General features: G+C 38.2%; 1 protein-coding gene across 4 annotated transcripts in view; it reads left to right on the top strand.

Moving 5' to 3' along the window:
* The window catches only part of Vav (Vav guanine nucleotide exchange factor), a 215,129-nt gene that overhangs the window by 171,217 nt on the left and 16,332 nt on the right, over nucleotides 1-27,580 (top strand). For 3 of the 4 annotated variants that reach the window (XM_073974037.1, XM_073974039.1, XM_073974040.1), the window contains 2 exons: nucleotides 5,838-6,019; nucleotides 11,188-11,262. In XM_073974037.1, coding sequence (XP_073830138.1) covers nucleotides 5,838-6,019; nucleotides 11,188-11,262 — 257 coding nt within the window. Of the gene's footprint in view, nucleotides 1-5,837; nucleotides 6,020-11,187; nucleotides 11,263-11,537; nucleotides 12,157-27,580 lie in introns of all 4 variants that reach the window. The other variant, XM_073974036.1, reaches the window with a different exon arrangement.

Raw genomic sequence — 27,580 nt, 5'->3', positions numbered from 1 at the left:
TAAACTGAGATAACCGGATCTATCCTCCACGAAAATTTGTTATTAACGTGTTCATCATTACAAGAGCTATTTGTGGTAAATATTTCAGAAGCAACCCAGATGTCTACATAAGCAATAACCAATTGTTATGTCTACATACCAATAAATAACCAATGACGAATATACAGAAAAACAAAACATAGTTTATTTCTGCACCAAAACCGATTAAATGTCAAAAAGGACAATGAAAACGGGACAAAATTGATTAGGTGTCAAAGAGAACCGTACCTAAAATCTTCTGAGCAACATTTTTGTAGAATATTTGGATGTTGAAAAATCTCATCTTGTGGTACTTTCACTACGGTTTTTGTCGGATTTTTCCGCCCAAGATGGGCCATAACGGTCCGCTCCTTCCGGTACCTCCCCCACAAAAGTTCGCAAATGTTCGGAAAATTTGTCGGCACGATAACTCTTGAAGAGATTAACCGATTTCGTCTATACTTTGAACATCGTGAAATTTCTACCAGACTTAGACGAGGTTCCAATATGGACTCAATCGGTCCACTCCTTCGGGTACCTCCCACACAAATTTTCAGAAAAGTTCAGTTTAAGCCTCCTCTCGAATCGCTTTGATTTTTGTTGTAACAGTTTGTATTCACTGTCCCCCATAAGACGGTACACATTTCTTCAGGGGCAAGTCCATACTTCCTGAGAAAACAGCCTGAAAGTTGCAAAAACCCCTATGACACCGTAGTGTAGTGGTTGGAGCGCAAGATAACTCTCGAACGGCGGATATTGTCCAAACTTAGTTTAAGATCGAAGATAAGCCATATCGGTCCAATCCTTCAGGTACCTCGCCCCCAAAAGTTCAAAAATGTTCGGAAAAATTGTGCGCCCGATAACTCTTGAAGATAGTGACCGATTCGGTCCATACTTTACACATCCTAATATATCTACCAGATATATGTAGATCAGGTTTGAATATGTACTATATTTGTCCACTCCTTCGGGTACCTCCCACACAAAATTTCAGATAACTTCACTTTAATACCTGCTCTCAATGATGACTATGATTTCTGTTGAAGCAACTTGCATTCGATGCCTTCATTACGACCGTAAAAGGGCAAGTACATACTTCTTGAGAAAACAGCCCTCAAGGTATAAAAACCCCCATGGCACCATATCGTCGGTGTCATGCTTAAGTGTTCCATACGCCATTTACCCGTTTTGAGATAATCGCATTTTAATGTTTTGCGCCACAACTGCGTGGAGCTGACTAAAGAAAATATTTATATTTTTGACTTGGAATATTAATAATAGCATATAGAACATATTTGCAAAAATATAGAAGAAAATGTATTGGAATATAAAAGTTATAGAAAATTGTTTAAAAAAAGAATTATTGTCGATTTGTTCCATATCCACACTTATGACACAAATGTGAAATATTGTAAATCACATGGAACAAAGTGACAAACAAATTTTCCATCTTTGTCTCAACAAATTAAATACTTCTAAAGCGAAAATTCAAGTTCTGATTTTTGAAATGTGTTTTTAAACTTGTAAATTTTTAAAATATTAAGTTCATAACTGAAAAAAGTTTAAGCTTTCGCGTCGATGCATGGATATCTCGGAAACTAGAGCAGATAGGAGAAATCCGACTAGAAATTCAGAAAGATCATACCGGAAAACCTTAGAAACCACCTTATCTCAAAAAGTCAAAAATGGCGTATGGAACTCTTAAGCATGACACCGACGATATGTAGTGGCTGGTGAGCACGATAACTCTCGAACTGATCAACCGATTTGGTTCAAAATATGACTCCCAAGATAAGATCCACTACATAATGGACTATGTCGGTCCATTCCTTCAAGTACCTCCTCCGCAACACTTTTGAACTTAAATCCTAATACACATTATTGTCGGCGAGTGCAAATGTCCAAAAAGGAACACAAAATTCAGAAAAGATTCTAAATACATTCCATCTGTCCGATGATGAAAGTTTCATTTCACATTGGCTGAGGGTATATCTCTGTCGACAAAGCCGACTGATCCTTTTTTTTCTAAATAATTTTTAAAGTCGAATTCTTTCTCTTATTGAGACTTATATATTGTTTACACCCTCCCACATAATATGGAGGGTATAACTAAATTTGTTATTCCGTTTGTAACACATCGAAATATTCATCGGAGACGCTATAAAGTATGTATATTCTTGATCAGGTAAAATTCTAAGTCGATATAACCGTTGGGGGTATAAAACTTTCCCACAGAATTTTGTCGACATAGGTCCATGCCTTGATATAGTCCCCATAGGACAATAACTCCCGATTTTCGGTCAATATTCTTCCGAAATGGTTCAAATTTGGTAGTTAGTCTTCGTTGGGGGTATAAAACTTTACCCCAGAATTGTGTCCGTATAGGACCACGCCTTCATATAGTCCCCATAGAATAACACCTCCCGATTTTCGCTATTTTGAAGGTTGTGACCACAATAATCCATCGAAATGGCTGAAATTTGGTATATAGTCTTGGTTGGGGGTACAAAACCTTCCACCTGAAATTTTTAGGTATAGTTCCACGCCTTCATATTGCCCTTATAAAACGGCACATTCCGATTTTCGGTATTTTGAAGGTTTGTGGCCACAAGCTTCAAAATACCGAAAATCAGCCACCGAAATTGCCGAAATTTGGTATTTAGTCTACGTTGGAGGTAAAAACCTTTCCGACTGAAATTCGTCGGTATAGGTCCACGTTTCGTTATAGCGCCCATAGAACTGTACCTTCTGATTTTCGTAATTCTGAGGGTTGTGACGTCAATATCCCACCGAAATGACTGAAATTTGTTATTTAGTCTTCCATGGTGTTATAAAATATTCCAGAAGATAATTCTCAGTATAGGTCCACGTATTGGTATTTAGTCTTATTTGAGTCTAAAAACTTTCCGCCAGAAATTTGCCGCTATAAATTGAAGTTTTGATATAGCCCCCATAGAATGGTATCTCCGATTTTCGGTTGTTTGAAGGTTTTAGCCTCATTATCTCACCGAAATGACTGAAATTTGGTACTTAGTGGTCGTTGGGGATATAAAACTTTCCCCAGAAAGTAGTATATGTCTACTTTTCAATATAGCCCTCATAGAACGGTACCTCCCGATTTTCGTAATTCTGAAGGTTGTGACGTCAATATCCCACGGAAAGACTGAAATTTGTTATTTAGTCTTCCATGGGGTTGTAAAATCTTCCAGAACAGAATTATCAGTATAGGTCCGCGGGTTTCTATATCCCCCATAGAAGCGTACTTCTTGATTTTCGGTATTTTGAAGGTTTTACCGAAATATTGGAAATTTGGTATTTAGTCTTCTTTGAGCCTGCCAGAAATCTATAGGCATATATGGACATTTTGATATAGCCCCCATGGAACGGTACCTCCCGAATTTCGTTATTTTAAAGCTTAGCCACATTGTTTTACCGAACTTGCTCGAATTTCATAAACGAAAGGAAACTAATTGTTCCATTTTACTTCAATACAACTCGTGGTAGAGGGTATAACAAGTTCGGCCTGGCCGAACTTAACGCCCTTCTTACTTGTTAATTTTGTCATTGCTGTTGGACAGATCTGCATTTTTTGTACCGTTGAACCTCATCAATTAACACAATTTGTAAATATATCGTTTTACTTTATAGGGAAGGTACCGTATCACGGTAGCACGGCAAATTCCAGAAATTTTCAGGAACAACGGTTCGTTAGTTTTCGAGATGCAATATGTTTAAAATGTGACCGTGATCGGGACTTCGAGCCCCAACTAAGAACATTTGGTCGGGGGCGCAACCGCCGATATCTCGCAACTTAATTTGCGATTAGCAAATATAGCGATTTTAAAACCATAGACCTTCCGTAGGGGGTGAAAGATACCAAGTATCGGTCCTGAACGGCTTTAACATGGCAAGGCCCAGGATTTGTCGTGGTCCCTCTCTCACCTGAAGTGGAAACTGACCTCGCCGTGGTGTCACCTGGGTAGCTGCTTTAACACCCGTTGGGTAAGTAGTGAGCTAACATGTGCCGCGCCTTCACCCATAAGAACGTTAAAAACTTGGGTTTGGGCTTCGGGTTAGTAACCCTCTCACAGAAAAAAGGAGCCTACTATGAAAAATGAAAGGAAAACAAACCTGTCAATAGTTGACGACCCCCGCAAACTTTTTAAGGACCATTAAACTGTGAATCTGCACCTGGAATGGTCTCACTCTTTATAGATAAGTTAACGCATTGGCTTGAAAATTACAGGGCTGACATTAGTGCCATTATGGAAATACGATGGATTGGAAAAGGCGTCACAACAATACCTAAAGGTGACGTACTGTATTATAGCTGCCATGACACAAAGCATGAGTTCGGTTGCGGACTTGTAGTTGGCCGGAAGTTAAAACGTCTGGTCACCAGATAAAGCAAAGCGGATAAAAGCAAAATTCTTCAACATTAGCTTTAATTGTGCTCATGCGCCCACTGAAGACAAGGACGAACATCGAGCGTTAGACAGCGGTAAGCTGCAATCACAACAGATAGACACAGCATATTCCACTCAACTGACCCAATTGCTAAATCGCCCCGATAATATATCAGCACAACGGCAAAGTGTTGCCCACTCCATGCAAACAGCCGCAAAATCCATACTTGGATACCAGAGACCTCCACAAAGCGTTTGCCAACAGATGTTACTTTGGGCTAAGTAAGCAGTTGAAGAATAAAGCCACACCTCGTCAAACAAAAATAACCCTTTATAAAACTCTGATACTGCCCGTGCTTATGTATGGTTCCGAAGCATGGGTACTTGCGCAAGCAGATAAGGCAGTGCTTGGTGTGTTCGAGAGAGAAAAAAGATAGTTTAACGAATCGCGAAACTACGATTGCTTTGACTAGGCCATGTCATAAGTATGAGCGATGATAAATCCGCTAAAAAGGCGTATAAATACGGATTGGAGATCATTTCTTATTTAGGCTTATGGAACAAATGTTCTGTAAAAAGCCAATAAATATATAGGTAGCCTTTTTTCACCAAGGGAAATTCTGGAACATTTTCTGAAAACTTCATAAAATTTTGTTCAGTAGTTTTGGAAGTATAATGTATTTAAAAGAGTGGACGTGGTCATCAGTTTTCAAGATATAACATATTTAAATAGGGGGATTGGACGGGTATTTTCGTTCCAAATAACTACCCAAGGTCGGAGACACAATCCCAATGTCTCCAAAATTAATACTGAAACCGATATGGTCATAAGTTTTGCATATGTAACGTTAAAAAAACGATGTGGGGAAGATACCCTACCTCCTTCGTAATTCATAAAAATATAGATTACCACGGCAAACATTTAAAAAGTAGATGCGGTCAGGTTTTTAGGCCCCAAAAAAGTACCTAGATTCTGAGATGTAACCGCTATTTTTCCCAAAGTAATTGTCAAGCCAATACGTCCATAATTTATTTAAAAAATAGGACACCGGAAACGCTCCCAACCCCCTCCGAAATTCATCAAAATATATTTTCTATTTTTACCATGGAACAACTTTAAACATTGTCCGCAAATAAGTGCGCAAAGTCGGATACACAACTACCATTGTCTCGCAAATTAGATTAGAAATTCTGTATTTTTGTAGATGTAAGGTGGGCGTGGTCAATTTTTCTTTCCATAAAAACCAAACATTTCAAAAAAAGATTTATCCAAATCGGTCTAGCCGTTATAAACAGATTCAATTACCAATGAACGATATTTTATTTTTATTTATAATTATATATAAGCGTTAAAAATAAATATGTCTACATATATAAATATTAATAATATATTTCTTTCCTCTCTCATTTCAGTTTTTATGCTGCAAAAATATAAAACTTTTCATCGATGTCTGCCGCAATCATTTTAAACTGCGCGAAGCTGATCTCTTCGAGCCCAGTATGCTGTATGACCTGACACATTTCCACCGAGTTCTCATAACACTGTCCAAGCTGTCACAATGTGCAAAAGTACAAAAATTACATCCAAATATTGTGTAAGTTATCACTTGCTTTCAAAATATTCGTGAACGGCTTTCAAGCGGACAAGACTGACAAATATTTGCGGTTAGTTTATGTCTTAAAATCCTTAAGGAGGCTACGTTTTGTGGTCAGTTAGTCATTGCTAACGTTATGATACGTAGATGTATTCGTGATGGAGGATAATTGGATAAAAGAGAATTGACATAGAGGTTTTGTTGGTGAGAAGTCTTTACGAGTATACTGTATCTATAGATGTTTATTGCATCGGGCACCGAAGCCCAACAAAAAGCCTCCTCACTGTTGTAAACGAAGTTTTTGCTACATTGATAAATCCACGTCACGCCAAAAATTATGTGATTGTATATTTTCCGAGCTTTTTTGGTCCGTGCTAGAATAGAGAAGTACTCTTTAGGAAGTCTTCTATCTATAGAAGGCCCCTCTAGGAAGTTTTATATCTGTAGAATACCCCTTGAGAAAATCTTTTATCTACAGAAAACCCCTTTAAAGTTCTGTAATCTATGGAAGACCCCTTTATGTGATCTTGTATCTATGGAAGACCCGTGTAGATTCTTATATCTATGGAATACCCCTTTAGGAAGACTTACATATATCTATAGATGATTCTTTACGACTTCTTCTGTATATGGTCTTTTATCTATGAGGTCTTTTATCTATAGAAGACCCTTTGGGTGATTTTGTATCTATGGGTGATTTTGTATCTACCGAAAACCCTTTTGGGAGGTCTTCTATTTAAAGAAGACCCCTTTAGAAAGTCTTATATCTAAAGAATACCCCTTGAAAAAATCTTCTATCTACAGAAGATGCATTTGGGAGTTCTTCTATCTATAGAAGACCCCTTTAAGAGGTCTCCTATCTGTAGATGACTTCATAAGGAGGTCTATGTATAGAAGACCCATTTAGGAAAACTTTTATTTATAAAAGATTCCTCCAGGGTACCTTTTATCTATGGAAGACCCCATTTAAGAGTTCTTCTATCAATATAATACCCTTTTACAAGGTCTTCTGTCTATAGAAGTCCATTTAAGGCGAATTTTTATCTATAGAAGATCCCTCTAAGAGGTATTCTATCTATGGAAGTCCCACTTATGAGGTCTTCTATCCATAGAATACCTTTAGTAGGACCTTTGTCTATAGAGGACCCCTTTAGTAGCCCTCCTATCTGTATATGACTTCCTGAGGAGGTCTATGTATAGAAGACCCATTTAGGAGAACTTTTATTTATAAAAGATCCCTCTGGGGTAAAGTTCCGTGGACTTCTATCTATAGAAGTCCCCTTTATGTATCTTACACCCTATGTTGTTGTTCAGCAACCCGGAAATGTATCATTCCTGTTATTCAATTGCAACGATCGAGGTTGAGGAGGAGGACTTGCCTTTCTTTTTATACCCTCAGCATTTATGCAAACGAGAGTGTGTACACTTTCATACGGGCAAAATGTACCTCATCGAAATAATGGTCTTAGACCCCAAGTATGTTTGGACAAAATCCGTTTCAGACAATTTGGAGTCGATTTAGAAATGTCCGTCCGTCTACCTGTCTGGCTGGTTGTAGCGCATGATATCACTCGAACGAATTAACCGACTTGGTCCAAAATTTGGTGGTCGTAATATTTTTCGCTAACTTAAATAATGTTCTAAGATGGACAATATCGGTCCCCTCGGCGGGTACCTGCCCCACAAAAATTCAAATTTTTCGGAAGAATTATGCACACGGTATCTCTCGAAGGGACAAAACGATTTGTTCCATGCTCTGCACATCGTAATATTTCTACCAGACATATGTCAAATTCAAATATGGACTATATCGCTCCACTCCTTTTAATTAAGGGCAAAATTCTAAGTCGATATAGCCATGTCCGAATGTCCGTCCGTCCGTCTGTTGAAATCAAGATACAGGTTGCAATTTTTAAGATAGAGCTTTGAAATTTTGTATAGAAGTTTCTATTACTCCTAGGATGTTTGGTATTGCAAATGGGCTACATCGGTCCACGTTTTGATATAGCCCCCATAGAACGGTACCGATTTTCGGTATTTTGAAGGTTTTAGCTTCATTATCACACCGAAATGGCTGAAATTTGGTATTAAGTGTTCGTTGGTGGTATAAAACTTTCCCCCAGCATTTTGTTGGTATGGGTCCACGCCTTCATATAGCCCCATAGAACGGTACCTGCCGATTTTCGGTATTTTGAAGATTGTGGTCTCAATATTACTCCGAAATGGCTGAAATTTGGTATTTATTCTTCGTTGGGGGTACGAAACTTTCCCCCAGAAATTTGTAGGTACAGGTCCACGCCTTCATATAGCCCCCATAGAACGGTATTTTGAAGGTTATGGCCACAATAATCCATTGAAATGGCTGAAATTTGGTATTTTTTCTTCGTTAGGGGTATTCAACTTTCCACTCTACATTTGTCGGTATAGGTCCACGCCTCCATATAGCCCCCTTAGAACGGTACCTCCAGATTTTCGGTATTTTGAAGGTTGTGACCTCAATATTCATCCAATGTGGCTTAAATTTGGTATTTAGTCTTCGTTCGGGTAACATTTTCCCACAGAAATTTGTTGGTTCAGGTCCACGCCTTAATACAGCCCCCATAGAACGGTACCACCCGATTTTCGGTATTTTGAAGGTTTAACTTCGTTATCACATCGAAATGGCTGAAATTTGGTACGTAGCCTTTGTTGGGAATATAAAAATTTCCCCCAGAATTTTGTTGGTATGGGTCCCCGCCTTCATATAGCCCCAATGAACGGTACCTCCCAATTTCCGGTATTTTGAAGGTTGTAGCCTCAATATTTCTACGATATTGCTGAAATTTGGTATTTAATCCTCATTTGAGTTTTTCCATATGAAATTTTTCGGTATAGGTCCACGCCTTCATATAGCCCCCATAGAACGGTACCTCCCGATTTTCCTTTTTTTGAGGGTTGTGGCCACAACAACAAACAGAAATGGCTGAGATTTGGTATTTACTCTACGGTGGTATAGGTCCACGTTTCGATATAGCCCCCATAGAACGGTACCTCCCGATTTTCATAATTGGGAAGGATGTGACGTCTTTCATGGGGTTATAAAATGTTCCAGAAAAGAATTATCAGTATAGATCCACGTCTTCCTATATCCCCCATAGAAGCGTACCTGTTGATTTAGGTATTTTTTAGGGTTTAACCACATTATCTTAATGAAATATCATACATTTGGTATTTAATCTTCTTTGAGTCTAAAAACTTTACGCTAGTTCAAAACTTTTCGCTAAAGTGGTGCGCATGATAACTCCCGAAGGCATTAACCGATTTGGTCCATACTTCGCACATCGTGATATTTCTACCAGACATTTTTCTTGCAACAGGTTACAGTCAAGGCCCCTATTACGATGGTACAAGCTTTTTGAGTGGCAAGTCCATACTGCTTGAGAAAATGTCCCAGAAGCTATAAAAAAACCCTAAGGCCAGCAGGTGTGGTGGCTGTTGTACACGACATCTCTCGAACCGAATACTGCGTTGGTCCACACATTGAATATCGTAATATTTCTTCGAACATTAGATAAAATTCGAAGGTGGTGCTTATAGGTCCACTTATTGCGGTACCTCCCCCACAAAAGTTCGAAAATATTCCTTAAAATGGTAAGTGCGATATCTCATAAACGGAACAACCGATTTGGTCCAAACTTTGGATCTCGAAATATTGTGTCCAAACTTAGTTTATGTTCAAAAGTGGGCCCTCTTGGTCCACCCCTTGGGGTACCACCCACACAAATGTTCAACATTTTTGTTTAAGTGCGGACCCTTAAGTTCGAGGATCCTTTGCAAATTTTTACCTCAGGCATTGCTAGTAGACCTGTTTACAGCGATAATACGTTTTTCGTGGGCAAGTCCATGTTTGCTAATACAATGGTCCAAAGGTCTAAATTATATGGTGACCAACTGAAACGACTGGAGGGCGCGATATCTATCGAGAGGAAGGGCTCCCAAAATAAGACCCACTTCCAAAATGGACTATGTCGGTCCATTCTATGTAATATTCGATAGTAAACATATTGAAACTAAAAAAAGCAAAAAATTAGATCAAAATATTGGAAGGTGGGGGCGTGGCGTGCTCCTAAAGATGAAAAATGTTTTCCAATTTCGGATAATACGTAATTTTTGCAAATTTCTGGAGGAGGAAACAGCTATTTCTCAGAAACTATAACAGATATTGTGTTCATTGTTCTTTTATTAGGTAGGTAGGATTGTTGCCTTTAAGATTCGTTGTAATAAATTACCGTGTCGTTTACACGAAGTGAGTGTAATTCTAAGTTTAGTGAACTAGAACTTTTAGGGAACAGTGTCCTCTTTCAGCCCATATATACTTTTGTACCCGTCCGTTTAACACATTTTTAAATTTGTTAATATAACATAAGAAATAAATTTTTTTTTCAATTTTTTGAAAAAAAAATTGAAAAATTTTGTTTTTAAAAGGTTTGAAAAAAAAAAATTCCAAAAAAAATCTTAATTTTTTGTATTTTAATGGTTTATTTATTGGGGTTTGATCTTTTTTAATAGTCAGAACATATTAAAAACTAAAAAAAAAACACTCATATTTTGATGCAAAATATGACAAGACTCAGTCTTTTAACTTTGACCTTGAATTCCTCTGCAAACGCTAGACCGAATTTGGTGGCTTTTAATGTGTAGGAGAGCGGAAAGTGTTAATTGTCGAACAAAAAATTATGAAAATTTCTCTATCCGTTCAAAAGTTATATAGTTTTGACCAGGAAAAAACGATTCTGAGCCACTGTGCGTCGGCAAAGCCGACTGATACTTGTTTTACTGAAATTTCGTATATCTATTAGGACTTGAAAACTAAGCCTGCTGCTAATACCCGAGTAGGGCTAAATAGACTCTAAGTTGTTTAAAACCACTATTTTAATGAGGCACGTAGCTGATCGTGTCAACGTGATAAAACGAAGAAAAACATTCGGGATTGGTGTATAAGTATTTACAAGACTTAAAGAGGACAGCTTAGTTCCTTCTGAAGAACTACTAAAATGAACACTGTACCCTATGAAGTCCCCAAGATTAATGTTCACCCTTGACCAAATATTCTTTAAGAGAATCATGGTCTATTCGCCTTTCTTAAAAACATTTTGACTAATATTCCTTATCCTTTTTTTCTTTTACAGAGGCTTTAATTTACAATTATCACCAAGCGAAAGATCTCATTCGGACGAAGCCATCTACAAAGATTTACATTCAACGTAAGTATTGAGAAATAAACATTCAAAAATGTTTTTAAATTCCTTCAAAATTATTAAAGAATTAAAAAAAACCAAAAACTAAAAAATTTTGTAAAAATTGTTGAGTTCGAGTTGATTAAAAAAAGATTTGAAATTTCTTTACTATGACTTTGATTCTTTACCGCCTTTCTCTCTCTTTTCCTCTCTATCTCTTCTTTATTTCCGCTAATTTTAAAAACCATTCTATGTGTTTGTTTTAAACAAAATATTATAAAAAAAAAAACTAACAAAAAAAGTGGTGAAATGTATAAAAATGGCAGCCTCGACAATACTTCTTCGGAAAATTATGATCACACCTCACAAAGCGGCTCCCTATCGGTGGAGGATGAAAACAGTGATATAACAATTGAAAATGAAATGGGCACCGAAAATACCGAAGATTATGAAGATGATAATTTTTCGGCTTTGAGTGAGACAATAGAAACCGATGAAACTCACTCCGTCCATAGTGGCTGTAGTGGTGGCGGTGGTGCAGGAGAGAATGGTACCGATGCGCAAATTTCTTCGACAGCCCCACCACCGATAATGCAGCGTTCGAGTAGTACTACATGTGCACCACCTTTGGCCATACGTTCTTCATCCTCCTCGGCTGTACGTTCAACAAGTATGGCCCATAATTTAAATCAACACCAACGTCAACAATTAATGTCTGCCGCGAATTCATCATCTTCTTCGTCTGCTGCTGCTGCGGCAGTAGCTGCTCAAAATTTACATAGTGCCGCTGCTGCTGTTTATAATTATCACGTCATAACATCGGAAATCGGTCATGAATACCTAAATGATATCTATACCGAGGAGGATGAAAAAGTCTATGAGGATTTGTGTTATGTTACATTTTCATCGAAAGTTTCAGAGGTGTGCATGGATAAGCAGAGATATTAAAATAAAAAACAATAATTTATTGCATTGCTAGAACATTTTTATAAATATTTTAAACAGTCGAACATGGTTATAGAGAATAGACGATACAAGGAACCTCGTTTTAAAATTGTACAGTGAAAATTACTCGAAAGACATGCATACATAACATTACCTCATAACCATGTTAGACAGTAGTAGTACATGGCTTGATGTTAAAAAATGTGCTATAGGTGTTGTACAAATGTATATTTATATATTATATTTTTTCACTATTTTATGGTCATTTTAAAAATTTCTTTAAAAATTCACGTTTATTGTTCAGATGGTCTCTCAAAAAATTTTATTTAAAAATCCACGTTTATTGTTCAGATGGTCTCTCAAAAAATTTTATTTAAAAATCCACGTTTATTGTTCAGATGGTCTCTCAAAAAATTTTATTTAAAAATCCACGTTTATTGTTCAGATGGTCTCTCAAAAAATTTTATTTAAAAATCCACGTTTATTGTTCAGATGGTCTCTCAAAAAATTTTATTTAAAAATCCACGTTTATTGTTCAGATGGTCTCTCAAAAAATTTTATTTAAAAATCCACGTTTATTGTTCAGATGGTCTCTCAAAAAATTTTATTTAAAAATCCACGTTTATTGTTCAGATGGTCTCTCAAAAAATTTTATTTAAAAATCCACGTTTATTGTTCAGATGGTCTCTCAAAAAATTTTATTTAAAAATCCACGTTTATTGTTCAGATGGTCTCTCAAAAAATTTTATTTAAAAATCCACGTTTATTGTTCAGATGGTCTCTCAAAAAATTTTATTTAAAAATCCACGTTTATTGTTCAGATGGTCTCTCAAAAAATTTTATTTAAAAATCCACGTTTATTGTTCAGATGGTCTCTCAAAAAATTTTATTTAAAAATCCACGTTTATTGTTCAGATGGTCTCTCAAAAAATTTTATTTAAAAATCCACGTTTATTGTTCAGATGGTCTCTCAAAAAATTTTATTTAAAAATCCACGTTTATTGTTCAGATGGTCTCTCAAAAAATTTTATTTCAAAATCCACGTTTATTGTTCAGATGGTCTCTCAAAAAATTTTATTTAAAAATCCACGTTTATTGTTCAGATGGTCTCTCAAAAAATTTTATTTAAAAATCCACGTTTATTGTTCAGATGGTCTCTCAAAAAATTTTATTTAAAAATCCACGTTTATTGTTCAGATGGTCTCTCAAAAAATTTTATTTAAAAATCCACGTTTATTGTTCAGATGGTCTCTCAAAAAATTTTATTTAAAAATCCACGTTTATTGTTCAGATGGTCTCTCAAAAAATTTTATTTAAAAATCCACGTTTATTGTTCAGATGGTCTCTCAAAAAATTTTATTTAAAAATCCACGTTTATTGTTCAGATGGTCTCTCAAAAAATTTTATTTAAAAATCCACGTTTATTGTTCAGATGGTCTCTCAAAAAATTTTATTTAAAAATCCACGTTTATTGTTCAGATGGTCTCTCAAAAAATTTTATTTAAAAATCCACGTTTATTGTTCAGATGGTCTCTCAAAAAAACTTATTTAAAAATCCACGTTTATTGTTCAGATGGTCTCTCAAAAAATTTTATTTAAAAATCCACGTTTATTGTTCAGATGGTCTCTCAAAAAATTTTATTTAAAAATCCACGTTTATTGTTCAGATGGTCTCTCAAAAAATTTTATTTCAAAATCCACGTTTATTGTTCAGATGGTCTCTCAAAAAATTTTATTTCAAAATCCACGTTTATTGTTCAGAAGGTCTGTCAAAAAATATTATTTAAAAATCCAGGTTTATTGTTCAGATGGTCTCTCAAAAAATTTTATTTCAAAATCCACGTTTATTGTTCAGATGGTCTCTCAAAAAATTTTATTTCAAAATCCACGTTTATTGTTCAGATGGTCTCTCAAAAAATTTTATTTCAAAATCCACGTTTATTGTTCAGAAGGTCTCTCAAAAAATTTTATTTCAAAATCCACGTTTATTGTTCAGAAGGTCTCTCAAAAAATTTTATTTAAAAATCCACGTTTATTGTTCAGAAGGTCTGTCAAAAAATATTATTTAAAAATCCACGTTTATTGTTCAGATGGTCTCTCAAAAAAACTTATTTAAAAATCCACGTTTATTGTTCAGAAGGTCTCTCATAAAATATTATTTAAAAATCCACGTTCATATGTCTGAATGTGCCTCAAAAAATATTATAAATCCACGTTCATATGTCTGAATGTGCCTGAAAAAATATTATTTAAAAATCCACGTTCGTATGTCTGAATGTGCCTCAAAAATATTATTTAAAAATCCACGTTCATATGTCTGAATGTGCCTCTTTAAAAATCCACGTTCATATGTCTGAATGTGCCTGTTTTAAAATACATGTTCATATGTCTGAATGTGCCTGTTTAAAAATCCACGTTCATATGTCTAAATGTGCCTCTTTAAAAATCCACATTCATATGTCTGAATGTGCCTCAAAAAATATTATTTAAAAATCGACGTTCATATGTCTGAATGTGCCTCTTTAAAAATCCACGTTCATATGTCTGAATGTGCCTGTTTAAAAATCCACGTTCATATGTCTAAATGTGCCTCTTTAAAAATCCACATTCATATGTCTGAATGTGCCTCAAAAAATATTATTAAAAAATCCACGTTCATATGTCTGAATGTGCCTCAAAAAATATTATTAAAAAATCCACGTTCATATGTCTGAATGTGCCTCAAAAAATATTATTTAAAAATCCACGTTCATATGTCTGAATGTGCCTCTTTAAAAATCCACGTTCATATGTCTGAATGTGCCTCTTTAAAAATCCACGTTCATATGTCTGAATGTGCCTCTTTAAAAATCCACGTTCATATGTCTGAATGTGCCTCTTTAAAAATCCACGTTCATATGTCTGAATGTGTCTCAAAAAATATTTTTTTTAAAAACCCACGTTTATTGCTGGAAATGGCCCCCAAAAAATATTCTTTAAAAAAAATCCACGTTTATTTCTGTGATGGACGGTCCAAAAACTTCTTTAAAAAATGGTGATGGTCGGTTAAAAAGTATTATTTAAAAAATCCACGTTTATTTCTGTGATGGTCGGTCCAAAAACTTCTTTAAAAAATGGTGATGGTCGGTTAAAAAGTATTCTTTAAAAAATCAACGTTTATTGCTGTAATGGTCTATCCAAAAACTTCTTTAAAAAATGGTGATGGTCGGTTAAAAAAGTATTCTTTAAAAAATCCACGTTTATTGCTGTGATGGTCGGTCCAAAATATTCTTTAATAAAACCACTTTTATTGCAGTGATGGTCGTCGTTTTGCTTTGATGGTCGGTCGAAACATATTCTTTAAAAAATCCACGTTTTGCTTTGATGGTCGGTCGAAAAATATTCTTTAAAAAATCCAGGTTTATTGATGTGATAGTCCCTTAAAAATATTCTTTGAAAAATAGATTGCCAAACAATTGAAATTCTTTGTTTTGTGGTTATTGCTGTTGTTCTTCATTTTAATTGTTATTTATCTTGTAATTGAAATTATACAAATCTTCCGACCATGGTCATCCATCCGCAAAAGGACATTGTCGTCTGCCAACACATAAATTAACAATTCTTTTGTTGTTCATTAAATCGACCAATAAACTATCAGGCCATTTGTAGTCTGTTGCTTTTGCTTCTGCCGCGACTGCTCATGGTCCATCTAAAGTTTAGAATCTAAACTTGTTGAAAACACAAATTTGTTGTTGTTGTAGCTTCTGCTGTTGTTATGATTTAATTTGTGTTTATACTTTTAGTTTATTTGTTTGTAAAAAACTTTTACTTTACTTTCCACTCATTGATATTCCTTTTGTTTTTCTCTTTGGGGAAAGAAGCATTGTTGTCGTCGTTGTTGTTGTCTTTTTCACTTACATTTAACTTTATATCCCTTTTTCCTCATCCTGTCAACAGTTGTAGACAATAGGAGAAACGGATTCATTGTTGCATTCTTGACATTTCAACCATTCGTTTTGTTTTGTTTTCTTCCTCTTTATTCGCCAGTTTTGTTTTCTGCTGATGCTAATCAGGAAAACTGCATTCATGAATAGCTTACATACAATGACGGCGCCACAACAAGGACCAAGGACACAATATGAAATCAACATTCTTTCATAGTTGCATTCTTTGCTTCTACTATTTCTTTCGGATTCTTTTTCTTTAGCTCCTGGTGTTTTAGAAACTTTGTTCTATTGTTTTGCCGCCGTAGGCTTGGATAAAATTGAATAATATGCTTATTAGGGTGATGACTTTTTTACAACCTCATATCAATATTCACGTTGTCATTGGAAAGAATAAATCTCAGTGAGAGGTTGTCCTTGTTGTGGCAGGAGTTGTATAAGTCTTGCATAACATTGATCGGACACTCACAGCCCTGGTTGCTTCGGGCAATGCTGATTGGAGATCAGGGATGGAAAATTCAAAATTTCAAAAAGTACTAAAATGGTACTTTTCTCATTGAAAAGGTACATTTTTATTATTTTTCTAAGAAAAAAATCTTGTTTTATTCAATAAAAAACAACAACCAAGAATTATATCTATGAAAGCTGAAGAATGTTGCAAAATCGTATATATTCTTATACCATCCTGGACGGTATAATTTGTCATTCCGTTTGTAACATATCGAAATATATGTCGGATACCGTATATAACTATAACCATGTCCGCCCGTCTGTTGAAATCAAGATACAGCAATATTTAAGATAGTGCTTTTTTAGTTACTCCTAGGATTGGAAGGGACTACGATACCGCTCGATGTGAAGTGTTTCAAATGATGAATCTACAGTAATGATTGTATTTCTGATTCCCTATGGATGGAAGAGTTCCACGAAGAAAATTATCAATATAGGTTAATATTTTTGAATATACCCAATATGAAGGTACATACATACATCCAGATTTTAAAAATTTGTAGCATTTGCATATATAAAAATTTTAATAAGCTTATGCCCATTGTAGCCAATGCTATGTCTTATTAACATTGTATTTACTACAAGTTAATATAATAATAAATAAATAAATAAAAAAATGTTAATCTTGGAAGCAAAGTGTGAATTTTGCATTTTTAGTTCCACATAAATTTTTTCTAGGCAAGAGTAGGTGAAATGGTTCTGAATTGGCCGCGGGGGTACATCGGTACTTTTTATAGTGATACTTTTTATATTGTACTGAATTTTCCATGCCTGTTGGAGATTCATCTTTTTCCTGGTGAGACTTCAAGAATTTGAGAGCCGCGAAGATCGGGGCTCAGCACATGAAGCATGCGGGGTCCAGCCGCATACACCGCGCTTAAACTTCGGTGAATTACAATAGATGCCGGGAGTTGCTATGTACTATGTTGCTGCATGCTGCTGAACACTGCCCCAGCGAGTCGCCGTTGTCATCAGAATACGAAACTCTCTTGCAGAAGCACACTTTCTTTCAGAAATTGTCTATAGAAGCACCCTTTCTTTCGGAAAGGGTTTATAGAAGCACCCTTTCTTTCGGAAAGGGTTTATAGAAGCACCCTTTCTTTCGGAAAGGGTTTATAGAAGCACCCTTTCTCTCAGAAAGGGTCTATAGAAGCACCCTTTCTTTCAGAAATTGTCTATAGAAGCACCCTTTCTTTCGGAAAGGGTTTATAGAAGCATCCTTTCTCTCAGAAAGGGTCTATAGAAGCACCCTTTCTTTCAGAAAAGGTCTATAGAAGCACCCTTTGTGAAAGAAAGGGTTTATAGAAGCACCCTTTCTTTCAGAAAAGGTTTATAGAAGCACCCTTTCTTTCAGAAAGGGTTTATAGAAGCATCCTTTCTTTCAGAAAAGGTCTATAGAAGCACCCTTTCTTTCGGAAAGGGTTTATAGAAGCACCCTTTCTCTCAGAAAGGGTTTATAGAAGCACCCTTTCTCTCAGAAAGGGTTTATAGAAGCCCCCTTTCTCTCAGAAAGGGTCTATAGAAGCACCCTTTCTTTCAGGAATGTCTATAGAAGCACCCTTTCTTTCAGAAGGGTCTTTAGAAGCCGCCTTTCTCTCAGAAAAAGCACCCCTTCTTTCAGAAAGGGTCTATAGAAACACCCTTTCTTTTAGAAAGGGTCCATAGAAGCACCCTTTCTTTCAGAAAGGATCTAAAGATGCTCCGAACTGCGATAGATGGTGAATGCTCTCCGGGGACCGCATTCAATGCTTTTTAAACCTGCTTGATAGGCTTTTTCTAGATCATGAAGACCACGTCTGAATTGCCTGGATGGAAGATTGGTGAACGTTGATTGTAATGACTCTCACGGTACACCCGAGCAAATACTGCACCGAAAGCTTGTCATTGTTCTGCAGTATTGGAAGAATCTTTGACTCTTCATTCAGACGGTCCACTGATGACATCAGGAGGCATCCTGTTGCAGTTCTCAAGCGGAATTCTGACAGGTTTGATTATTTTCCATCGCATTTCACTTATATTGTCGGACCCCACTAGCGCTGCATATTTTACCATATACCGACCTATCGCGTTAAAAGTGGTCAACAACGTTTTTTTATTTGCACCCCCAGGACTTGAGGTCCTTGTTCCTACATCTCAGTTTGTTGCAGATAGCTGTAGCATGCGCGGTCGACGTTAACATGCTGTCGAATGTTACCCCTAAAATTTTGAGGTATTTGGTGATCGGAATTCTGCTGCCATCGATCATGACATTCAACTCGGCAGTCCATGTGGTGAACAGAGTGACCGTAAATTTAGTGGCGAATATTTGCATATTCCTCGCGTGGAAAAACTTGATAAGTGATCAGTCAAATAGGAGTTCAGCCTTTCACAAATGACATCAGGGAAGGTGCCTGACGCCAAAATCGTACAATCACCCACATACATTACGATCTCAATGCCGTATGGAGGGGGTGGAATATAGGGGAGGTAGAGGTTAAGCAATTCCGGATATATCGCCACACCGTGAGGAACAGAATTCCACGTACAACTGCGTCCATACATATAATGATTATCCAACGTTTCACTATGTGGGTGGCTAGCGACAAGTTGAGAACTTTGTTGAGATACTTGACTCGCGGCTCATCCAGCAGTTTCAGCATTATCATAGATATTCCACCAGAGCGTAACACTTTGGATGGTTTAGCGTTCCTGATGTCATTCGCAGCATCATCTATTGTAAATTTTGATGATTCTTCCTAGTCAGGAAGAGATCTATTGCATCGCAGTAATCTTCTCTTCGCCCTTTCACTTCCGAGGTGCTCGACAAATTGTCGATTAAAATAACTTTCGCACCTCTTCAGATCAGTTAGCGTAACGTTGTCAAACGTGACTGAGTTTCTATCTTCGCACTTTCCACTTTCTATAGAAGCACACTTTCTTTCAGAACGTCGCCAAACGTGTCTGAGATGCTATCTTCCCACTTTCCAGGGTTTACGGTTGACTTAACGGTTGCCCACAATTCACTAGTTCCGGCTACAATGTTGTTACCCTTCAGATGATCTAGCCACTTGTTCCGTCTATGCTCACCGACCAACCCCATTTACTTCCATTCATTTGCTAGCTCCCGCCTCTGCAGTGAAATTTGGTCTTAATTCGGGTATTCGACCAACAGATATATAGCGGGCGGCTGCAGCTGTGCCGATGTTCGGAAACATCCTTTCTGCTACCCGAAAATCATCTGTCAGACCAAGTGACACGATGGCTATGTCTGGCGAACAATGGCACTCTCTTCTAATTCTAATAGGGGTGTCATCATTGACCTTACAAAACATAGACCTATCAATCTGCTCATTACCTAGGACTGAATGCCACAACTCATGATGAACTCCTAGAACAGTCCGTTATGAATTTCCAAAAGCGGCCAATCTTGGCCTACACCCTGGAGTACAGCTATTAATCGACGGGATGTATATGTTAAGCAACTTTACCTCGGCAGTTCTACACCTGACTGCTACATCCATACATTCCATGTATGTGTCATTAAAGCCAGGCTTCCTCTGGGTCCGTTTAAAAAAGATTGCCAAAATGATACATTTTCAGTGATTGGAACAGCAAAGACTTGTGTTAAGTGTTGCTTGAGCGGTTGCTGTTTGGGGGGACTGCGGAAGAGTTTCGTGTTCTGATAACGATGATTGCATCTCACCGAAATTTGTGTGTGGTGGTTGCGGATGTGACAAACGGAGCACATCAATATTGGTCGTGGTCGTGATTCTTGAAACGCTTGTGCTGGTCATCAATATTACGGGGGTTCGTTCATCTTTATTTTCCACGAACATCCCTGAGAGCACAAGGGAGGGAATCAATGAATGCAGTTCGATTCTGAATTTAGTTTCATGATATGAGGGGCCTCCTTTTACCGCAAGAGTGCAAACTGTTTGTCTAATGACACCACATAATGCTAATTTTACATGGCTGAAAATACTGAGGAAGTGTAAGCCAACATTACCACCGTTGCAAAATGTTTGGTGTTATCTAGCTTGGGAGTCATGCCAAGGAGGGGTGTGGCCATTTGCCAAGAAAAAAGTTGGGATCCTCCTTTTTAATCTCTGACTATATACATCAGCCACTACGTCTTACCTCAAATTTGTTTGATGGTTTCTTTTGGAATGGTAAATAATAGCGGCCTCATTTTTAAAATGGGTCGATATTCACTGTTCAGGTAAAAGACGACACACAATAAGTAGAATATAAGTAATAGCCTCAATTGATCCAAATCTTGACAAACAACATCCTCACAATTAGAGATTAGGGGGCGTATACTGTATGACGATAAGTATACGCGGGGTATGTCATTTTATTAACAATTAAATTTATTAACAATTGGCCTGTTCCTTTACTTTTGAAAATGTTAAAACTGGCAAAAGTAGCAAAAGTTGCAATCTACTTCCATATGAATTGTATGGTGTCTAAAGTAAAGGAACGCTTTTCGAGTAAAAAGTGTGAAACTTGAAGATTCTTGCACGTAAAGGAACAGAGCTAATTAAATACGCTTCGTAAAAATCCATTTAATGTGTTCTCTCTCGCTCTCCCCCTATCCAATTTAAGTTACTCTTTAATTAAAATTACAACAAGAAAAAAGCAACAAATGACTTTTTATTCTACCTTTGATTATCTCGAATCCACTCACAATTGTATACAATTTAGATATAGTACCATGTTCTTTTTTTTGCCCTCCTCCCCCCCACATCCATTTACATAAAAACCCTATTTCATTTGGGAAAATGCTATAAAAAATCCAACAAAAAAAATTAAAAGATTTTTTGTTACAACATTCTATTAGGTTTTTAACTGTTAGATGTTGTTATTTTCTCGTTGTTGTTTTCTGCTCGATTCATTTTTTATAGCAACCAGAGATGGAATGTTGTGGACAGTACGATTTATGGTACTTAAATTTACAACGAATTGTAAGGGGTCAACAGAACGCAATATTATTTTTTTTCTTCTAATAATGTATGGTATAAACTTAAATTTCGGGAGGTATTAGGAACCCTAGGCTAACTTTGAGAATAGGTTCCTTCCTTAATCTGCTAACTTACTTCGGTGATAGCAACTTAAGATTTTTTCTTCAAATCGAACTTGAAATAGGCTTCCAGACACCTCGGTCGTTGGATATGCAAAGACCAGCAGCAAATTTCAAGATGCTCTCCTTCGTATGTAGGAAGGCACTATGAACCCTACACTGACTTTGGGGATTGTTCCCTAAATTTGCTTTCTAATTCACTACAGATATCAACAGTGGGTCTCGAGGTGTTCATAAGTTGAGTGAGGGATTCCTTTCCTAAATTAACGTTTTATATTCTTCTTCTTTTCCGCTTAACTCCTTAAGCAGCATACGCCATCTAGAGGTTCCTGAAACACTGTTTGAATATGAATTGATCGCTTTCGCACACGTGGAGCTTGCCGCAGTTGTGGGAAGATGTGGCATATTCCTCTGACCTCCTGGGAGATTAAAATTTCTTTCATGTTTTGGTGACAAAATTCGTCAGGATTTCTTCTTTGCTTGTGAGCTCAAAGAAGAGTTTAAAGAGCCTGACACTCAACAACGTCTAAGCACGAGCGTAAACTTCTTGTATATAGGCTCACCCGCTGCCATTCCTTGTCCGCCATAACAACGCAGATATCTGTAGACCATATCACCCAAGTACTTCGAGTTGGTTTTTACAGATATTTTGGTAGTGCAGCGTGTATATCTTCCATGTTAGAGTTATACCGCTCATGATAGGTCGCCAGAACCTCGTTTGCGCGAACAGAGGACACCAAGTCACAAATAGACAGTGGGTGAGGTTGACGTTTGAAGAGTATTGGCTATGTGATCAAATATATTATTCGTATTCGCATCACTCTTCCCATTGTCCTCCAAATGAACCTCCTATGAAATCTGTTTAAACATATTTTTGTTTGGATCTTCTCCATCCATTTTCGCAAAATGTCCTTAAAAGAAATTTCATATTTGGATGATATAAGGGACTTCGGTAGACTCCTAATTTTTCAACGTACCTCATAGATCATAACAGCTCAACTCGAAAGATAATTAATTAAATGACATTTCATATTTTTAAAATGTCATGAGCGTGTTCCTTTCAATGCCTACGGTCCGAGGACGCAAAATTGTGAGCTTTGGCAAATTTTATTTGGCATCCGACTCTGTAGCTTTGATTGCATTAATAAGAAGTGAGGAGAATCTGTTTACCGTAGTCCTAAATTTCAAGGCCAACGAATAAGATATGCTCCCTATAGATCCGAAGGCATCCTACTTCGAGGCTGGTAATTGCCTAACATAACGATGGCGATGAAGTCGAATTCAAATGCGCCGGTGAGGTCATGGGCCTGTCAGGTGTCTGAACCCCTTTTGGAGGTTTTTACTGCTGTGTGGGACTTAGAGCTCTGCATGGACGAAGATTATGGGTTACAGACCTAGCCAGATTTCTTAACTGGGCTAAAACAAATCGTGTTTCCTATGGCAGCTGGCTTTCTTCTGCTGCGATGGATGGCGGGTGGTGCCCGAGTACGGCATTCACCCCGTATATTTGTACTTACTACCTGTGTAACTGCATTAAGGTGAATGGTATACAGGCCTGCCTGATAGGCTCGTCGATCTACAGGTTCTTGCTTGTACCTTTGGATCGCTCTATCTCCCTAGATCATGAATCCATTGACGTGCTCGGTTGGGGGAAGCTTGTCCACTAAATTGTGGCAGAAACGACAACATATTGTTGTGCTAATGCGTGGTCTTGTCAGGTTTCTGAACCCCTTTGGGAAGGTTTTACTGGGACTTGGGCTCTTCAGGGACGAATATTGTGGACTACAGACCTTGTCAGGTCCTTTAATTGGACTAAAACCATTCGTTTTTGCCTTGACAACTGGTGTTCTTTTGCTGCGATAGGGGGTCTCCGAATATAGCATTCAAACTGTTCCCTATTACTGCCTGCGCAACTGCATCAGTGTGAATGGTATTCAGGCCTACTAATAGGCTCGTTGATCAAGAGGTTCTCGTGGTACCTTTGGACTTCTCTCTCCAGATCATGTAGATCTCCTACGAAGTGCTTTGGTGTGGGAAGCCTCTCCACCAGATCTATTGCATGGATGCTCACGGCAGTAACATCCAATCAGGTATGAGGAGGCAAAAATTCTTCCTGTAGAGCAACACAATGAGATGCTTTCGTTGCAGTACCTGCTTGGATGTTATCGTTTGAGCCATCCCAATCACCATCTTGTGGGTAGGCCCGGCCCATTCAGGGAGATCAGGAAGGATATCCATGCTCTAGAGGGAGAGGTCCAACGATACAGGAGAGAACCCCTAGATCAACAAGCATATCAAGCAGGATTGAATAGCATTCACACGGACGCAGTTGCCAAGGCCTTAAGCAATTATAGTGTGAATAAAGTACTCGGAGTACATGCTCCATCTATCGCAGCTGAGGAGCGTCAGCTGCCACGACAATCCAGAGTAGTTTTGGCTCAACTACGCTCGGGATATTGCAGTCGCCTAAATTCGTATTGGACGGAAACCGATCGCGCCGTGCAAGACATATGCCCAGTATGCGGCATGGGCCCGCACGACACACAACACCTTTTTAACTGCCCCGCCAAACCTACCCATGTAACTCCAGTGGATCTGTGGCTACATTCCATCGAAGCAGCCACTTTTCTGGAACTGGAGATAGACCCAGAGCCAGATTGAACAGAGGAACGAACAAATAAACATAACAAAAACACTGTTACAACAACAACGACATCAGGTACTAAATCGACAATATCTTGTCGTGTTGATGTACCGGTAAAATCTTCGTCTCCTCATGAAGATGGTCCATTGCTGTCATTGAATATTCTTGCACCGCATAGCGGTAACATATGCATACCACACTGGCGCCACATGTCTTATCATAGAGCGGCCTATTGCTTTATAAGAGGTCAACAAGGTTTCTTTGTCAGCACACCAAGTGCTGCAGGCCAGCGACTTAAGGATTTTGCTTCTACTTGTGATCTTATCGCAATAGCTGTGACTTGCGCGAACGACTTAATGCTATCTAACCTTCCACCCAATATTTTGGAGTAGTTAGTGGTCGAAATCAGGACACAATCGACCAATATCTTTATGGGGCACTTCAATTCAGCCATCCAGGTGGTGAACAGTGTGGCAGTAGATTCAGAGAAGGATATTTTGATATTCATAAGTCAGCTATTTAGATATTAAACCGACGCAAAGATAGTACTATTCCCCGCATAGACTACGATCTCTATGCCGTGTGTAGATTGTGGAATTTCAGAAAAGTAGAGGTTAAACAGTTTCAGAGATATCACCCCGCCTTGAAAAACTCCTGTTCAACTCTACGGGTCTTGGAATTCTTATTTCTGAATTCTACAAACAATTGACTTCCAGCTCAAATGAAGGGAAGTCTTCTCTATATTCGTGAACAGCTTGGCATGGTTGACGGTATCGAAGGTCTTCGATAGGTTAATACGCGCAACTTTTCGGATAAGTCAATGTAACGTCGCTGAAATTAACAGATGTTCTATAATCCTTCTCTCCGGGATTCGAGAGTGATTTAACCACAATTTACTAAGTCCTGTGCCAATGTTGCATTGGTTGCATTGTTGACTTCAAAAGTAAGTTTTCTAACTCTTCAGGGTTCGTACGACGAAGCTCATTGCCCTTATTTGCTAGTCCTGCCGCTCCTGCTGGGAAATTTAGTATAATTTCGGGTATTCCATCAGCAGGTATGTAACGAGCGGTTGCAGCTGTGATGATGTCCCAAAAAAATCTCTCAGCTATCCGATCATCTGAGTGAATGGGGAGCTCTCTGAATCGGTGATTGGTAAATACTCTGAATCCTTGCCAATCAACTTTCCCATGGCTCGGCGTTCAGAGGTTATGCAGTCAGGTGGTTATTTACGAAGACAATGATAAGAAAATGGTCTGAGCAAAGTGAAATGACGGGTTGCCAGAATAAGTCTTATATCAGCCCCGGTGGCCTAATGGTGATATCTTGCGAGTTGTGGCATCCTCCTCTTATCCTCGTAGGATTGTGTTCATTCACCGTGCAAAACGTGGAGCTATCAATTTGCTCGACCAGCGCTGTAACCCTCTGGTCATTAACAAGGACGGAATGCCAAAGTTCATGAGGGGTATTGAAGTCCCCTAGCACCAGACGGTTATTGCCCTCTAAAAGCGAACTAATATCGGGCATACAACGCAGGGCACAGTTATTCATCGGCGGTACGTACACATTTAGCAACACTACGAGTATCTCGACAGTTCCACACTTTACTGCTACCCCCATACATTCCACGTATGGATAATACTGCTTTTGGTACAATCCTTTCGCCATCGCAACGTTGCAAGCTACATTTGACGTTGAGCTTTGTTTCCTAGATAGCGGCGACCATCATATTCCTCCGGCTCATAAAATCGACTATTTCGCTGACTTTGTTGTGGAGACCGCTGCTATTGAATTTCAGGAATGAAGTATTTTCGGGACTCTGCTGTTAGATGCTGCATTTGTTGTTGTTCTATTCCGTCGACGACTATGAATCCGACGACGAAGTTGGAGAGACGCTGGGAGATAATCTAGAGCAGCAAACTGTAACATAACTCCTGTCGCAGTTGTCCTGCCTCGGAAGCCCACCGATGTGGGCATTCCGGGATATATTGCCTCCCAATGGTGGAAAATATATATGAACACAAACAAATAAATATTGACGTTATGACCCCCGGTCGAAGAGTCTAAGTTAATCCAGTGCATAGAACCTGCCACCGTGGAATTGCGGCTTACACGAGGTATGGATCGAGATCTTGCAAGATCTCGGAATTGAGGCATTTATCCTTGCCAAGATACCCCAATGCCTTCGACAATGTTGTCTCCACTGGCTTAAAGAAAGAAATTCGGTCAATTGCGATCTCTCTCTCACTCTGATTTTCGCTAAGTTTCTCTGAATTATGTCCGCTGAGTACTTCTGGACTAACCGACTGTAAATGCATGCAGCTCTTTATAGGCCCTTTTTTTCTTTCCAATATTCTCACTGTTCGGGTGAGTGTCAAAAGAGGGAATATGTGTTTCATTATCCCGATCTCCCTCTCTTCACAACAACAGCAACTGAACAAATGCGCCGTGTCATGGGGGCTATGACGGCTTTCTGTGCTAATGTCCACAACGGCGGGAATAATCCGCGACTGATACGCATTGAGGAGAGTTGACCATCCGGAACGCAGTTGAGCAAATTTAACTCTTGTTGATGTTTCTGTAGGATTCAGTTCACGCTATAGCTTGTGGTAGTTTGATGAACAACCTTCTCAGTGCTGCTGCTATTGACAGTCCATGAGGTCCGGTGGAATGACATATTGGTATCTTTAATGTGCATAGGTGATCTCCCTGCATTAATGGCTTGATGGGTGATGGCATGCCAGGAGGTACTGTCGGCTGAGCAACACTTTGTGTTGCCTCACTGACAGTAACTTCGTCTCCTCATGTAGATGGTCCACGTTCGTCATCTAAACCAGGGATGCTCTTCTTGCAAAGACAGTATATTCGGTGATCCCACTGAGTTGTCTTTGCATTTGCTTTTCTCCCTCACGCACACTGTACGCGAACAAAAACAAACGATAAACATCATTAGCTTGTTGCTTTTTTACGCATTCATTCATACATGTTTTCGTTTTGATTGTATTTTTGGTCACCACTGATCTAAACACATGCGGTAGCGAAGCGTAGCACATTATTTTAGAGTGTAATCCCCTCCAATGTGTGCCTCATGTCGAAACGGAGTCGGCGTAGTTGATGGCAGATCTGCTGATCGCTTTATAAGTAGCAACAAGGGTCTCTTTGTCCTTGCCTCAAGCATGAGTAGTAGCCTTTGTTGTAGCCTATATTGCTTCGGGAGAACGTCGACATGGCGAATTCTTGCCTGACGAAGTATGGAACGCCGTTTTA

This window comes from Musca autumnalis, unplaced genomic scaffold (genome assembly GCF_047663935.1).
Source record: "Musca autumnalis isolate F117 unplaced genomic scaffold, ASM4766393v1 scaffold_3, whole genome shotgun sequence".
NCBI classification, from domain to species: Eukaryota; Metazoa; Arthropoda; class Insecta; order Diptera; family Muscidae; genus Musca; species Musca autumnalis.
This window is presented reverse-complemented; position numbering and strand designations above follow the sequence as displayed.